The sequence below is a fragment of the Quercus robur genome, chromosome 5, assembly GCF_932294415.1.
Source record: "Quercus robur chromosome 5, dhQueRobu3.1, whole genome shotgun sequence".
Taxonomy (NCBI): domain Eukaryota; kingdom Viridiplantae; phylum Streptophyta; class Magnoliopsida; order Fagales; family Fagaceae; genus Quercus; species Quercus robur.
The window spans coordinates 44,668,482-44,684,219 of NC_065538.1; the positions used below are offsets into that span (position 1 = coordinate 44,668,482).

General features: G+C 36.0%; 3 protein-coding genes across 6 annotated transcripts; 1 reads left to right on the plus strand and 2 right to left on the minus strand.

Moving 5' to 3' along the window:
* Nucleotides 1–3,557: 3,557 nt before the first annotated feature.
* LOC126728231 (uncharacterized) lies at nt 3,558–4,122 on the minus strand. The gene is made up of 3 exons (XM_050434093.1): nt 3,980–4,122; nt 3,803–3,872; nt 3,558–3,743 (listed from the first exon to the last, which is right to left on the minus strand). Exons 1-3 carry the CDS (start codon nt 4,120–4,122, stop codon nt 3,558–3,560), a joined length of 399 nt encoding a protein of 132 aa, XP_050290050.1.
* A 2,324-nt stretch (nt 4,123–6,446) lies between these two features.
* On the plus strand, nt 6,447–11,153 carry LOC126726060 (transcription factor VOZ1). The gene is made up of 5 exons (XM_050431176.1): nt 6,447–6,863; nt 7,352–7,618; nt 7,806–7,955; nt 9,466–9,970; nt 10,102–11,153. Exons 2-5 carry the CDS (start codon nt 7,391–7,393, stop codon nt 10,653–10,655), a joined length of 1,437 nt encoding a protein of 478 aa, XP_050287133.1. The 5' UTR covers nt 6,447–6,863; nt 7,352–7,390; the 3' UTR covers nt 10,656–11,153.
* Nucleotides 11,154–12,261: 1,108 nt separating this feature from the next.
* LOC126726062 (transcription elongation factor 1 homolog) lies at nt 12,262–15,392 on the minus strand. 4 transcript variants are annotated; one of them, XM_050431180.1, is made up of 6 exons: nt 15,214–15,339; nt 14,777–14,838; nt 13,592–13,732; nt 12,982–13,052; nt 12,697–12,718; nt 12,262–12,619 (listed from the first exon to the last, which is right to left on the minus strand). In XM_050431180.1, the coding sequence occupies exons 3-6, from the start codon at nt 13,702–13,704 to the stop codon at nt 12,559–12,561; spliced, it is 267 nt and encodes an 88-aa protein (XP_050287137.1). In that variant the 5' UTR covers nt 13,705–13,732; nt 14,777–14,838; nt 15,214–15,339; the 3' UTR covers nt 12,262–12,558. The 4 variants fall into 4 exon arrangements, with proteins under 4 accessions (XP_050287137.1, XP_050287135.1, XP_050287136.1 ...); XM_050431178.1 differs by lacking the exon at nt 14,777–14,838 and having other exon boundaries at nt 15,214–15,392; XM_050431179.1 differs by lacking the exon at nt 14,777–14,838 and having other exon boundaries at nt 13,592–13,718; nt 15,214–15,382.
* Nucleotides 15,393–15,738: the final 346 nt, after the last annotated feature.

Sequence of the window (15,738 nt, forward strand, 5' to 3'; positions counted from 1 at the left end):
AACTGAGGTTCTGTTTGTACTTTGTATTGCTGGAAAACGAAATGAAGGAATACAGAAGGGCTGTCCATTGAAGCATGTTAAGTTTTATATCATATGAATTAGATGAGATGTCTAACTAAATAGTTATATTTGTAGCAACATTTTCCCCCTTTGAATATAACACTATTTCTCCTCACGCACACCCCGTGCACTCACATACATACAGATATATGCACACACATACGGATACACACACGCAGACATGCACATGTATGTGCATGTATGTATGCTGGAGGTGGAAGAGCTATTGATTCAATTGTATAGCAAGCTTAGATTAACTAGGGGGTGTTTGAGTGCCAAGCCTTGTTGCTCCAGTTCGTTTGCATGACAAGACATTGTTCTTTCTATGCACTTGGTTGAGAAAGGAAAATCTGTGTTTGTACTTTTATGAGCCATCCGGAGAGCAGGTATTTCTAATTGATACTCTCATTTGTACTTAACCAAAATATAAAGAAAAAAGAAGAAAAAAATCATTCTGTCATAATCCATCAATTCCTTTTCCTATTTTATACATACGTTGCTCGTTTCTGCCATTTTTTATTTTATTTTTTATAATAAACCACAAGCCTCTTGAGTGAGTCTTGACAACATACATGCGAACTTTGTGTGTCTTGGTGATAATATCATAATATGCCCCACTTTGTTCCGTACCAGTGGACTTTTATCTCTACAATATTGTTGAGATAGATGCTAAAGTGATTGTGGATGTCATGAAGAATTCTGCTTATGTAAATCAGATTATATCTCCCATTTTGGACGACTGTAGGCAACTGATGACCGGATTCCAGCAAGTTCAATTGAAGCATTGCTACCATCAAGCTAACCGTTACGCTAATTTGATGGCTAGACTAGGAGCTAATCAAGAGCAAGAGTATATGTTGTTTTCAAGTCCACCTGTGGACTTAGCTAAAACATTGGAGGATGATAGTTCTGGTGTTGTCTTTAACAGACTTTGTTCTGTTTCAGGTGTAATTTGTTGAGTTTTCTATGAAATCGTCTTTTACCAAAAAAAAAAACCGGCTTAGCCTTAGGCTTTCATAATGAGGAATGTGATGTCAAAAGTATAAAATGTTAGATATATATATATACATATATATGCACACACATTTTAATGCTCCAAATATATGTTGGAATTTGGAATTTTTTTTTTTTTGAAAAGTTCCATATCAAGGCAGGAAAATAAAAAGAATAGGTAAATAAATTGGATTTAGACCACAGATCTTTAAGTTATCCACAAAGTTATCTGATTCGTCTTTTTTAATTTTGGATTAAAGACGAAAGATGATTTCTATATTTTGTGATTTGAAATTGAATGGTTATCATTGGCAGATATACAATGTTCTCTCTATTCTCTAATCTATTTGGTTTGAGTATTTAAATAATAGAAGGAATATGGGTATGGCTGATTTTTATTTTTTGGATAACAATCTGTATAGCCGTCCTTTTTAAAGTCTATGCATGTATATATCACGAATGGGTGTCGACGATAAAGGAATCTGATGGACGGTAGTGGACTTGCTCTTTATACCTTTCTTACTCCTCTCATTTTTCACTTTATCACCCTCAAGAAAAGAAAATTAAATAAAATTGTTTTTATTTTGTTGTTAGTGGAAAGGCAAAAGGAAATAGTTGCCTAGTTGGGTTTTGCGTCTCTCAAATTAATCAGCTGTTTTACTTTTGTTTAGTGCCCAATTTCACTTTACCAAGTCAAGATTTCAGATGGGTTTACCATCTTGCATCTGATTGGTTCCTCCAAAATATTAATTAATGGGTTTTGCTTCTCTCAAACTAATTAGTACAAGTAGTTATCTATCTGTTCATTTTGAGAAATAGTTTGGTATTTAAAAGCTCTTGACACCCTTGTTAGCCAAATAATAATAATGATAATAATAATGAGTCATTTATTTTTGTTAATTAGTCCCACATAAATATCGGTTAAATATTATTTGACTAAGTGACAATGATTTCTATTTTCCTTCACAAAAAGTGGAGTGGGAGATTTGAATCCATTTTCTCTCTATAGCAGAAATTGAATTATATCACTATAATATAAGACTCTTACCGTAAGTGATAATGAATTATTTTTGAAAATATATCACAAAAGAAATAGTCGTATGGTAATTTTTAACACACAAATTAGTCTCATATCATGTGATTTTATGGACCATAAAATAGTGCAGCTGAAAGTTAAAAAAAAAAAGGCCATGACTATTAAAACTAATGCACAGTAATCTTATCAAATGGTTTACTCTTTACTATTTCTTCTTCTCTGGATTCATAAAATTACAATCCCTATGATTTGTTCATAAAATAAAGAGTTACATTTGGTATTTCAAAACTTGTTAATGTCAGAGTTGGACTCAAATCCAACTTGATTGGGCTACAAATGCAATTGATCAACTAGAAGAAAGAGCCTTTGAAGACTCAGCCAAACTTGACTTGTATGGGTTTGAAAAAAAGTAAAATTTGCCCACAGATGAAATTTGGAAAGTAATAATAAAGTAAACTAGACAATTAAAGTTCTTGGTCTTAGCAGTATTATATTTTCTCTGTTTGCAAAGTAACGAAGAAGACATATTTGCTGAATTCAGCCTCTTGATTAATCAAGCCTAGTAACCCTAATTTGCAATTTTGATTTGAGTACATGTTCCTCTTACGGTTGGTTTGTGAGAAAATGTGGGAATATTAAATAAAGTGAAATTCATGAATTTTTGTTTGACTGACATTGTTTGGAAAATAAGCCACTGAACTGGGATTAATATATTTAGTTGGTTTCGTAACATTGATTTAGAATTGTTTAGGAAAATTCCTATTTTTATATTATTTTTTTAATAAGAAAACGTGAGAAAGAAATAGAAAGTGAAATTTTGAATATTATTACTTTACAATGTATGTTTAAGGAATGTAAGAAGGGCAAAACAATCTTTTTGTAAGTTTTATCTTAATAATTTATGCTCACACTTTAAAGAATTTCTTGATAAATCTATCTCATGGATTGAGATAGAGAGAGATTTCATTGGTTTATATAGAAATTATTACATGATGGATATTTCCCATTAAACATGAAAGAGAGAAACAATAGGAGAAAATCATGTATAGGAGAGAATCATGTTAATGTTTCTGACTTTCCAAAGATGAAGAATAGCTGGATATGGTAGGTGATTGAATCCTACTGATTTTTAATCACCTAAAAGCATGCTTCCTTATTTTTTGCTTTTTTTATGTTGCCTTGTTTTCTGCACTTTCACTCCACCTTAAACTTGGCGATCAAGACAAAGGCCAAGTTTGGTCTTCAATTCTCAAAATGGAAGCTTGGAGAGGGGTTTGGTGAAGATATTTGCAAGTTGGTTGTGGGAAGAAATAAAGTGTGTTTCTAGAGAACTAAGTGCCACTCATTCACGCACATAATGATAGTCCAACTCAATATGCTTTGACCTGCCATGGAAGACCAGATTAACTGTCATGCGGAGAGCACTGAGATTGTCACAATGTAGTAATGGGGCATGATAGAGTGGAATTCAAAGATCACAAAGAAGGAAAGATAACCAAGTAAGTTCAATGGTAGTTGAAGCCATGGAACGATACTCAACTTCAGCACTAGATCGGGCCACAATGGGCTGTTTTTTTGCACTCCAAGAGATGTAATTGCTAGCAAGAAATGTGCAAAAGCCAGTGGTAGATCGACAGCTAGTGGGACAACCAACCTAATTAGCATAAGAAAAGACATATAAATCAAGTGTGCTTGAGGCCAAAATACGCATACCAAAATGAGCAGTGCCTTGAACATAACGTAGAATGCGTTTAACAAGTTGGTAATGGGCCATGGTAGGATTCTACATGAATTTGCAAACAAAATTCACACTATAGGAGAGGTCAGGATGAGTGAATGTTAGGTATTGTAACCCACTAACAATGCTACGGTTAGGGCTGTCCAACTTACTTGCCCGAACCCGACCCGGAACCACCTGATCCGACGAATCCGGCGGTCGGACTTAGGTCTTGACGCTGGCGGGTCGATTTCAGATCTCCTCTTTCCAAAACCCGTGAAACCCAACCTGCTTGAAGACCATTAACTCCGGCCATTTTTCCCAGATTTTCGGCTACATTTTTACCTATTTTGGTGATTTCTGGCATGATATACACCAGATCTGGTTGAATCAGTGATTTCTTTGCATGATTTGGTGGAAATCTCACCAGATTTGACGAGTTCTCATCAAATCTTGGACGGATTTGGCAGGATCTCACTGGATCTGGCAAGACCTCGTTGCGTTTCAATAAATTCCGATGATTTTCGGTTTCACTCGAAACCGACACCACCCGTTGGCAACCCAAACCGACGAACCCATTACTGTACACAGGTCGGTTGCGGGTTGGGCACAAACCTAACCCGCCCGACCCATGGACAGCCCTAACTACGGTAATGGGTGGGATTGGGGTACAACTTAGTAGAGGTAAGGATATGGCGACCTTTGGATGGCATAGGAGTGGAGATGGGTTTGCAAGAACGCATTCCACCACAATCAAGGAGGTCTAATGCATAACGTGTTTGGGAAAGAAATAGACCATAAGTAGTTCGATGAACTTCTATGCCAAGGAAGTGATGGAGAAAACCCAAGTCCTTGATTGAGAACTCACAACCCAATTGAGAAATAAGCCAATAGTAATTCGAGTAGGATTATCACTAGTGATCACCATATCGTCAACATAGAGAAGGAGCATAAGAACACCATGGCAAGAGTGGCAAATAAACAAATTGGGGTCAATGATACTACAATAGAACCCAAGTTGAAGCAAGTAGTCGCTAAGTCAATCAAACCAGGCTCGAAGAGCTTGTTTGAGACCATAGAGAGCACGATTTAGTTGACATACATAGTTAGGGTGTTCGTAATCAATATAGCCTGGAGGTTGTTGCATGTAATTGGCATAGATAAAGAGCCATGCTGGAATGCATTTTTAACATCCAATTGATGAATTTCCTAGCCTTTAACAACAACAAGAGTAGGAACAAGTCGAATGAATAACATGAGAAATTTTTTTGAGAAATCTACACCATTAACTTGGTTGAACCCTTTTGCTACTAACTGAGCTTTAATACGTTCAAGGGAGCCATCAGCTTTCAACTTTGCTTTATAAATCCACTTACAACCCACCACATTCATATCAGGTCTAAGGGGAATAAGAGTCCATGTTTTATTTGCTGCAAGGGCAGCTAATTCCTCATCCATTGTTGCTAACCAACCAAGGTGGCGTTTAGCAGTAGTGATGGTGCATGGTTCAATTGGGACTGCATGAGAGTGGTGTGCTACATGGAGATTAAGATACTTAGGATTGGGCTTGCGAACCCCAGCCTTGGACTGAGTGAGCATTGAATGATCTGGTAAGCTTGATGGAGTAGAGAGGGCAGAAAATAAGGAAGCATGATTTTAGGTGATTGAATCGTTTTCTGCACTTTCACACTCATCACATTATCAAATACCTTCACAATTGATCAAATTGAAACATATTAAGGATTTTTTTTTTTTTTTTTTTTTTGAGAAGAAATCATCACAAGGAAATTAATCAGTGTAAGTAACTAAGCACACCACAAGGGTGGTAATTGTAATGATCATTTTTAATTATATTGTGTTGGTAGAAAAGTTTAAATATAGACTATTTTATGAGATCAATTAATATGCTTTTGGTTATGGTAACTAAAAAAAATGCAAAACAACATTTGATCTAAAAACATCCTCAATTAACGGGTTAGAAAGCGAAGTGTGAGAAAAATCTTGCAGACAACCATGATGGGAATTCATTAACCCTTTCTGATCTTCAAAGACATTCCAATTGCATATGTCCAAATCTTTAATTAATGTTGAAAAGGCCATCGACATCTCATTAGAGAGAGAAAAAAAAAACAAAAAACAAAAAAGCAAAAAAAACAAAAAAGGAAAACTGAAAGATAATGATGTCTCAAAGAACAGCAATTCAGCCAATTTTATTATAAGACGCACGAAAGGCCCCAACTCCAAACTTTCATGCTGATAAGTGGACCAAAAAAGCTTGACAAATTTTTACTAATTATTACATTTAATAAAATCAAAAAAACAGGTAGTAGTACTATGAATGAAAGTTTAAGGTTGAAAATGAAAAAGCACAAAAATTACGGGCTGAGTGTCTGACAGATCATCACCTTTCCTTATCACCCCAAACCAATGAAATTGTAAAACCCCAAAATTCCCAAAACAGCCCCAACTCACCACCCTTTATATCAGTTACAACACGAAGTCTCAACCAGTAATTTTCTCAAATCCCAAGGGCAAATAATAGCAGCAGTAGTAACAGGACAAGAACAAATGCTACTACTTTAGCTTTTGCCGCGTCCACATTGCTTTGCTCCCAGAGCAGAGGAGAGGACTATGTTGTAGCGTTGTTACTTGTTACTTGTTACTTGTTACACTCTCTCTCTCCCACTGTGCATAATTTTTTTTTTAAAGGAAAAAAATAGCTTTTTGATTAGGAAAATAGGTATCAGAAAATTTGAAAAGAAAAAAAATAAAAGAAAGAATGAAGCTTTGGAGGTGACTGGTGAGCATCTTTTTTTTTTTCTTCGACCAGTCTAGTCTTCTCGAATATTTTGCTTTTTCTCTTTTCTTTTCTCTCTGTCTCTTAAAATTTCCTAGCACTTTCACTCTTTTTTATAGTTATATTTCTCAGAGCTTGAGAGGTAGAGAGAGAGAGAGAGAGAGAGAGTCTGTGAGAGTTGGATCTCTTCTGAATTAAGTTTTCAACTCCTTTTTTTCTTTTTTGGATAACGATCAGCTAAAGGGTTCTCTCTGTATCTGGTATGTTACTTTTCTTTTTTTTTTCTTTTTTGTTTTGGATCATATCTGTGTTAATATATGTCTACTGCTGTATTCAGCTAAATTCATTTCAAATTTTGGTGTTTTTCTTTTTAAGTGAATTTCTGTTAATTTTGTTGGGTTTTTTGGTTACTAAATTTTGAGTTTTTTTCTTTTTTGGTGGGTTGGTTTTAATCAATTAGCATCGTTTCTACAGAGAATTACTTTACTATTTCTTGGATTTTTTTTGTAAAGTTGTGCTGATCACACATATGTCTGATTTGAAATGATATGGGGTGTTTAAGAGTGTTTGTTTTTTGGGTGAAATGGACTAACTTTTTTTTCCCCTCTCTCTCTCTCTGTCTCTGGGGATTTATGTTTATTATACTGATAAATATGCTTATAAATTGTGTGTAATTGGGTTGCTCTTTGGTCTAAAGTTTCATTGGTTTTGATAAGAAATTGGGTTTGTTTTGTTTTGTGGATTGCAGGGCTTTGTAGTGAACTAAGGTTGGAGAGGGGTTTTTGTAATGGGGAAGGGTTCAAAGAGCAATTGTAGGTCTGTATCACATAAGCTATTCAAGGATAAGGCGAAGAACCGGGTTGATGACCTGCAAGGGATGTTCATGGATTTGCAGTTTGCTAGGAAGGAAAGTCGCACGGTTGATGTTGCTGTGCTTGAGGAGCAAGTCCATCAGATGCTTCGTGAGTGGAAATCTGAGCTCAATGAGCCCTCTCCAGCTTCATCTTTGCAACAAGTTAGTATTTGTAATGGATTTGTTAACTTTTTTATTTATCTTGAAGTACATATATAAATTTGTATGTAATATATGTATATGTATTGCAACAAGTACATTGTGTGTGAATTAAGAATTCGTGATATTAATGCTTGAATATCGATTGGCATGATTGTGAAATCTTTGGTCTTTGTGTGATAATGTATAGGGTGGTAGTCTTGGGTCGTTCTCCTCGGATATCTGTCGTCTATTGCAGCTTTGTGAGGAGGAAGATGATGCCACTAGTCCATTAGCTGCACCGAAGCCTGAGCCTAATGATCAAAGCGTGCAAGTTGGAGGTGATGTGGTCTTTCAAGAGGTAGGTTTTCTGAACTTTATGATGACTCTTGTTATGTTCTGTGTGTTTTATGTGAGTTTTGTTGATTAAAATTTAAGATCAGATTGGATTTGTTAATATGTGACTTTGGATGTAAGACATTAATTGGACTATGAGATATAAAAGAAAAGGGAGGGCTAAGGGCTTGCTCTCTTTTGATCCTGTTTAATAATTAAGATCCTTAACATTATGATAGCTGAACATTGGGATGGCAAAAGGGTGGAGCAGGTTGGGATGTGCGGGGGGAGGTATTTTGCCATCCTTAACTAGATGGTGCCAGTGTTTATTAGAGTATGAGTGATGAGAGAGAAGAGGGAGGGGCGGCAGTGAGAGTATGGAAAGAGAGAGAGGTGACAGCTTTGAGCGATGGTTATAAGATGTGTAATAATTAAATTAAGCACATACACTTGGGGTGGAATGGAATAGGCAATATTCCTGCCACTCTGCCCCCCTCTTCAAGGCGGGAAAACCAGCTCAGGGTGGGGCCGTTTTTCCATTTCTATATTGACATTGACTTTTTGATGAGGTATTGATGACTTGATGTTTTTGTGCTGCATTTCTTAGTAGCCTCAGTGATATGATTATAAAGGCTCATGCTCAATGAACTGAGATGAGCTTCAGCTTGCTTTTTTATTTTGAAATGAAGCTTCAGCTTGTTTTAAGAATTTCACTTTTGTTGGTTTTGGCATATTAATAGGATCAAGTAGGCGTGTGGATATAATCTGGTAGTTATCAAAAGTGGAATTGTTCAATATAATATCATTTAAAGCTTGATAGTTGTTCATGCTTAATTTTGAGGTTCCAACTATTAACTATAGGGAACATGGGGAATTTGACAATTTCAATGACACTAAGGAATAGAAGTTATGAGAATAATATAGTGGAGAAGAGCCTTTACAACGATTATTCATTTTCTTGTGCTTTAATAAAGGAGATTGACCTGGATTTGCCTGCTTTTTTTTTTTTTTTTGGGGGGGAGGGGGGGGGCGGGGGGACATGTGGCAATAAGTGGGACCTAGTTAGCAGGCCTCACTGACCCTAGGGCATGGATTTTGGTTTGGCTCACCATATTGGAAAGTTCGACCTTAATAAAATACTATCATAATGTAATTGAAATAATTATCTGTGCAGGTTCCTAGATCTGTCACTCAAAGCATTAGTTTTCATTCCTGGATTTAAGGTATCATTGTGTGGAATGCTTTTAACTTGCTTAATGCTATACTGGTGAACCTAGTACTATAGTAGTTGTTTTTTAATCCTTCCAATGAAAAGAAATCACTACGCATGATATAAGGGGGCAGAAAATTATGCTGTAAGTGAACTCTTTTAGCTAGCATATTTATGCTTTGGTTTTTACTTTGATTGTGTTCTATTATTAATATTTTCCTTCTTAAGTTTCATTATATACATTTTTTTATATGTCACTAGGTTTGAAAATGAGCATTCGCTGATAATTGTAATTGATATGTTGCTGGGATTTAATGTGAATCAGGGGCAACAGGACCATAGTTTTCCATTGATTGGTGAATGCAAAAATTCCTCTTCAGAAGTTCGTGATATGGCAGTTAATAACTTGGAAGGGGCTACTCAGGTGGACTATAATCAGTTTGATTTGCAACCAGATTTTGAACACAACTTCTATTCTGGTATTAATGGTACGGGTTTGTCTGCGGAGGATGCTGTTCCTCATACTTCTAGCTATCTCCCAAGTATATGCCCTCCACCTTCTGCTTTCTTAGGCCCAAAATGTGCACTTTGGGATTGTCCAAGGCCTGCTCAAGGCATGGAATGGTGTCAAGACTATTGCAGTAGCTTTCATGCTGCTTTAGCATGGAATGAAGGTCCACCTGGCATGGGTCCTGTTCTAAGACCTGGAGGCATTGGCCTAAAGGATGCTCTGCTTTTTTCTGCTCTTAGTGCAAAGGCACAAGGAAAAGATGTTGGTATCCCAGAATGTGAGGGAGCTGCAACTGCAAAGTCTCCATGGAATGCACCTGGTAGGTTTTATTTTTTCCTTATCCTTTCTCAATTTGTTACTGGTCATTTATAATAGTTGGAACCGAGTACATTCTAAACTCAGATGACATTCTTTCTAAGTTGATTAGTTAATTCTGCTATATGCTTGCAGAACTCTTTGATCTTTCAGTTCTGGATGGTGAAACAATTAGGGAATGGCTCTTTTTTGATAAGCCTCGAAGAGCATTTGAGAGTGGGAACAGAAAGCAAAGGTCGCTGCCAGATTACAGTGGGCGTGGTTGGCATGAGTCAAGGAAGCAAGTGATGAATGAATTTGGAGGCCTGAAGAGATCCTACTATATGGATCCACAGCCACTTAACCATTTTGAGTGGCACCTCTATGAATATGAGATTAATAAGTGTGATGCTTGTGCTTTGTATAGATTGGAACTGAAACTTGTTGATGGGAAGAAGAACTCCAAAGGAAAGATAACCAATGATTCAGTTGCTGATCTGCAGAAGCAGATGGGAAGGCTCTCTGCTGAATTTCCATCTGATAATAAGCGCTCTGTGAAGGGGAGGGCCAAGGTTAATGCAAAGGTTGGTGTTGGAAGCGTTTATCCCGTTCCAAATCGAATGGCACCAACAAATGGGACATATGAGTATGGGGTAAATGCACCGTATGATTATCTTGTGGACAATATAAATGAATATTACCTGACATAATCGAGGAAACTTGGATGGATGTAGAACAAGCTGCGTGCTGTTTAGTTACATTAGGCAGTCTTGGAATTTATGTTTTGCACTTTTCTCTTCAGTCGTTCGGTCTTCAATAACATGAAACAAAGCTCATTATTTTTGCCATTTGGAGAATTGTGAATAGCTCATTCTCACATGACATGCTGTATTCGACTTTCCTTTGACTTTCCTAGATGCCGGAGCTTATTTCTAACTTCTGGAAGATGGTGACAAACAGGGAAAATGGGTGCGCCTTACCCTAGCCCATTTTTCTAACTAATTGTGATATGTTGAACGCTAGAGACCATTTACTTTCACCAATACTGGAATAGGTGGATGCATATTATTGCTATAATATATGTCATATTATGTGTTTTTGAAGTTAAGCCAATGATATTAGTCTTTTGGCAAGCCACTCAAAAGGCAGTCTGCAACATGTAATGTGGAAAGTTGCTGCTGGTATATAATATTTATCTATTTAGCTGATGTTGAAGGATCGCTCTTTAGTTTTCTTACCATGATGATCATTCAAAAATTTTGTTTTCTTACCATGAGCATTCAAAAATTTGTAGATAAATGACATTTTCAATGTTACTGTTGGTCTCTACAATACATGGGGAGGGAGTTTGCCTCTTATGACTGAAGTATTAAATTTTGGCATTTATCACCATCTGGTATTTTGCTACTAGGTCAAGAATTTCACTTTCCTACTATGTAATCCAGTAATGTAGTCTTAGATCAGGTTACATGCAAAAGCAAAAACACTGATGCAACTTCGTTTGTTTTGATAGGAAACACAATGTTTTCTAGAAAATAACCAATTTTCTGGAAAGCAATTTTCAGAAAGATTACTTGTTTTGTTGATAGTCAATAAGAATTGTATTGGAAAGAAAGTGAAGTTACAGAAACTCTCCATGTACACAGGAAGTGTACTGAACTCAAGGAAGCTTATGACTAGCAAAAAAGTACATAATGTAAGGAGAGCAAGAAAAACAGTTTTAGATCCACGAGAATTTTCTTCCCCTTCAAAGTTTTTGACTATTTCACTCGCTCCAAATAGTCCACCACAAGCACAATGATATGCACCCCATATAATTGTTGCCCGTGACGACTAAAGCTCCGTCCTCCTCAACACGCCAACAGCTCCACCATGTGCTGTGGCAGTACCCAAGAAGTGCCAAACAAACAAAACTCCGAAGGTAGCTTACATGCAATGAATGAGCAAATGGTCCACCTCTTTTCCAGAAAACTTTATGACCTTGAAAAAATGAGTTGAAAATCATTTTTTTGGTGACTGGCACTCTCAACTGACTAACTTACTAAATGCAAAGATCCATTGATAAAACCCACAGATTGGAATAGCTCAGCCCTGTAAGTTTCCGATAACTTGAAAAGACTAGATAAAATATTTGAAAAATTGTTTCCCCACATATAAAGAAGAAAATCTCACCATATCAAACACACGAATGCTGTAGTTTACATGAAAAAGGACCCTACAACAATTTATTGTATAAACAACTGAATGCCTAGCTGTAACTTCGGCACAGAACATCAAAAAGCAAGCTCCCTCAATTCAGCATTGAAGAAGAGAACAAAAAGTAAACCAGAAACTCTCATACATTACGTAATCACATTACATTGGCATATAAAAATTACATATTTCAGAGCAAAACATTGGAATACTTGATATTTGGATAGCATATTTGTAAGACAGTTTCCTTGATGTTTTGCACAAATTATTCTCTCTTAATTCCCATGCATTAGGGTCCTACTTAAAACTACGATACTGCTTGCAGAAATAGACGCGCACTGCTTCCATCAAGATAGTTGCTGGCTTGAAATTTAATATATATTCCTACACAGCTGTTATTCCAGTGCATCAGTTCTCCTTTTAGGCACCGTCATCCTCAAGGGTGTTAACCCGTTCACATTCATCAATCCATTCACTGTATCTGCAATCACAACTTCAACATAAGAGAGAGAGAGAGAGAGAGAGAGAGAGAGATAGGGAGAGGGAGAGAGCACTTACATGTCTATTGGCTCAGACAAAGCTGCACATGCAAGGGAGAAAATGTGTAAGAATTAGTTCAATTATAATTCTCAATAATCTCTTAGCAACAAATAAAATAAAAACTCAGTATTCACCATGCCTTTTTAGTTTTCTATTCCCCCTACCATCTCTAATAAATTTATGAAATTGAAAGGGGAATCACTGTTACATGTTGTAATTTCATGATAAAAAATGCTGTCTCGAATTTAATCTACTCAAAGAATATCACTTTATACATGGCAAAGCAATGCTTTGACAAATTACCTGTGACGGTGGTGCTAAAGCTCTCCTGGCATATTCTGCACGAGGCTTCCCCAATCAAGTTCTTCATATCACTGAAACCAGATAAATTCCAAAAGGAAGAATAAAACCATGTACTCCACAACATCAACATATGGAATCAACCTTATACATGTTTGTTCACATGACCTTCCACTAGCACATAATCAGCCATATGCAATCAATTTTCATTGGACGTGTGTGCGTGTGGCCTGAAAAGGGTCGGAGGTGTGGTGGCGGCATCCCTATCCATGGTGCCAACAAGGCATCCCAAGGAAGGGTATATCCGACCGACCCTAGGTGAATGTAGTGTGATTCGACACTCAAGTCAAGGAATTGAATGACAAGAACAATCACATTTACTAATTACTATTCATCCTTATCTATTTGATGCAGTGGTGTGGTACAGAAAAATAATGGCAAACATGACATACTAACAGAGAAATACAATTAGTTTTCAAAAAAAAAAAAAACCTGCTGATGTCCAACAGTTCCCCACTAGTCAATTTGAGATAGTTGGGCCACTGGTACTTTAGACATTCCTTTACATATATGATCGTCATACAGCATACAAGAAAATCACATATATACTTACATTCTGCATTCAACACTTGTGCCATGGTTGCAGAAAGGACAGCTGAAGACAGTGTCAAGCTTGTCCATTCTCTTCTTAGGTGGTGGCTTTGTTTTTGCTTTCCTCTTCCCCATAGCTCAAATCCTTCCTTCAATACAAAACCTTTTTATTTAAAGCAAAGTCAGTTTATAATCAATACACAACAACCAAACAAAACAGCAACAACAACAACAAATAAAGCCTTAGTCCAAATAATATGGGGTTATAGATCAACCACACTTACATCAATTTCCAATACACACACACACACACACACACACACACACACACATATATATATATATATATATAGAGAGAGAGAGAGAGAGAGAGAGAGAGAGAGAGAGAGAGAGAGAGAGAGAGATGGGTTCAAGTTAAACTTGGTGTAACTCACTGTATCTAACGGCTAAAAAAATATCATTAAATGCTATTGGTTTCCAACTCATTCATAATTAATACTAGCATTTTCTCACTCTCCTTATATTAATTTGAACCAATTTCAAACGTAGGGTTAAAAATGGGGAAGCGTCACTGTTTTCTTTAAAGTGTCTTCTTCTTCTTCAAAGTAATAATTGCTGGATCAAGAAAAATCTCTCCCTCTTGCAGATACAAGTGGGATCATAACAGTTAACACAAACACAAAATAAAATATGTTAAGGACCACCAAGCTTCATATCCTTATATTGGATCTGGAGGATTTGATATAGATTTGATAACTGGAGGCATATATAATTTCCACAAAAGATCTAAACGTAACCAAAGCAGAAAACAAAAACAAAAACAAAAAAAATGCCAATGAACTTTGGTCCAGTTGATAACATCCGTTTTTCTGTATAGTTTTTTTTTTTTTTCAAGTATAGAAATGCAAGTTGTTAAAAATGGCAGTATGCCCTTTAATCAAGTGAAAAACAATAAATAAGGAGAGAGAGAAAATGCTAGTATTAATTATGAATGAGGTGGAGCCGTTAGATCTCTTATGAATCTTTACACCAAGTGTAATTTGAACTCATCTCATATATATACATATATAAGCGCGCGCGCGCGCGCGCACACACACATATATATATATATATATATATATATAGATGCTAATAACAATTTTCTCAAAACTTTTGCAATACCATACTCTTCAAACAAATACAAGATTCAACACTGACTAATATATACCTAATCAAGAAACAATTCTTTGCTTAATCCACGGGCAATACAAAACCTAACCTTTTTTTTGGCTGAGAGATTAAACGAAAACATAAAAGAATGATTATTAAACATAATATTGAAATCAAATAAAAGCCCTAGAATATAACTAATAAAATCGGATTCTAGGTCAATTAAATTGTAAAAATTATACTGTTTGGTTCCTAAGAAATTTCCAAAAAAATATATAAAAAAACCATGAAATTAAACTTCGCAAATAATTTATCGGAAATTCAATAACCTCTTATCAATGCTTCGACATAATTATTTAAAATTTCGATTGCAAAAAAACAAAGAAGAGAATAAATGAATTTAAAGATTTTCTACTTTTCTATAGATTCCCTATATTTCTCGGGAACCAAAAAGAGCGTAACAGAAAAGAAAATCAAAAGGAAAAAAAAGCGTACCGACGGAGTCTGATTTGCGAGTTGATCAGAAACCCCAAATATTTCACACACAATGAATGAGAGAGAGAGAGAGAGAGATACTTATGGGTGCAAGATTGTAGATATTTTGTAGCAAGTGAATAGAAGAGTAAACCCTTTAGGTCAATATAAGGAGGAGAAAAACAAAATAAAAACAGAGAAAATACTTTTTCTTTTCCAGGTGTAAGACGGAAACGGTGCTATATGAAACGACACCGTCTTATAAGGATACTTAGGTTATGCTCGGATTAGGCTGAAAACCCACGTTTGCGTTGTTTTTTTTTTTTTCACGCGTTTGTGAGACTTGCAGCTACTGTTTATGTACTGTTTAATGAACAGTAGCTACAAAGTTTGACTTTTCTCATTTTTTTTCAACCAATCAGTGCACATCGTGTACTGTTCATGTACCCACAAATTTCACTTTTCAATAATTTTTTCATTAAAAATGGGTCTCACGGTACTATTCACACATTTAAAAAATATTTTGTTACAGTGTTTTTCAGTTTT

Bases quoted from the DNA above. Each gene is read 5' to 3' on its own strand.
- LOC126726060 (XM_050431176.1), top strand. From the start codon at position 7,391: ATGGGGAAGGGTTCAAAGAGCAATTGTAGGTCTGTATCACATAAGCTA. The intron at 7,619-7,805 runs GTTAGTATTTGT...GATAATGTATAG, and splicing joins CAGCTTCATCTTTGCAACAA to GGTGGTAGTCTTGGGTCGTT. The intron at 7,956-9,465 runs GTAGGTTTTCTG...AATGTGAATCAG, and splicing joins GTGATGTGGTCTTTCAAGAG to GGGCAACAGGACCATAGTTT.
- LOC126726062 (XM_050431178.1), bottom strand. From the start codon at position 13,704: ATGGGGAAGAGGAAAGCAAAAACAAAGCCACCACCTAAGAAGAGAATG. The intron at 13,053-13,591 runs GTAAGTATATAT...ATCTGGTTTCAG, and splicing joins ACAAGTGTTGAATGCAGAAT to TGATATGAAGAACTTGATTG. The intron at 12,719-12,981 runs GTAATTTGTCAA...TTGCATGTGCAG, and splicing joins CTTTAGCACCACCGTCACAG to CTTTGTCTGAGCCAATAGAC.
- LOC126728231 (XM_050434093.1), bottom strand. From the start codon at position 4,122: ATGGCCGGAGTTAATGGTCTTCAAGCAGGTTGGGTTTCACGGGTTTTG. The intron at 3,873-3,979 runs GTAAGTTGGACA...AAATTCATGTAG, and splicing joins TCCGGGTCGGGTTCGGGCAA to AATCCTACCATGGCCCATTA. The intron at 3,744-3,802 runs GTATGCGTATTT...TATGCTAATTAG, and splicing joins TCAAGGCACTGCTCATTTTG to GTTGGTTGTCCCACTAGCTG.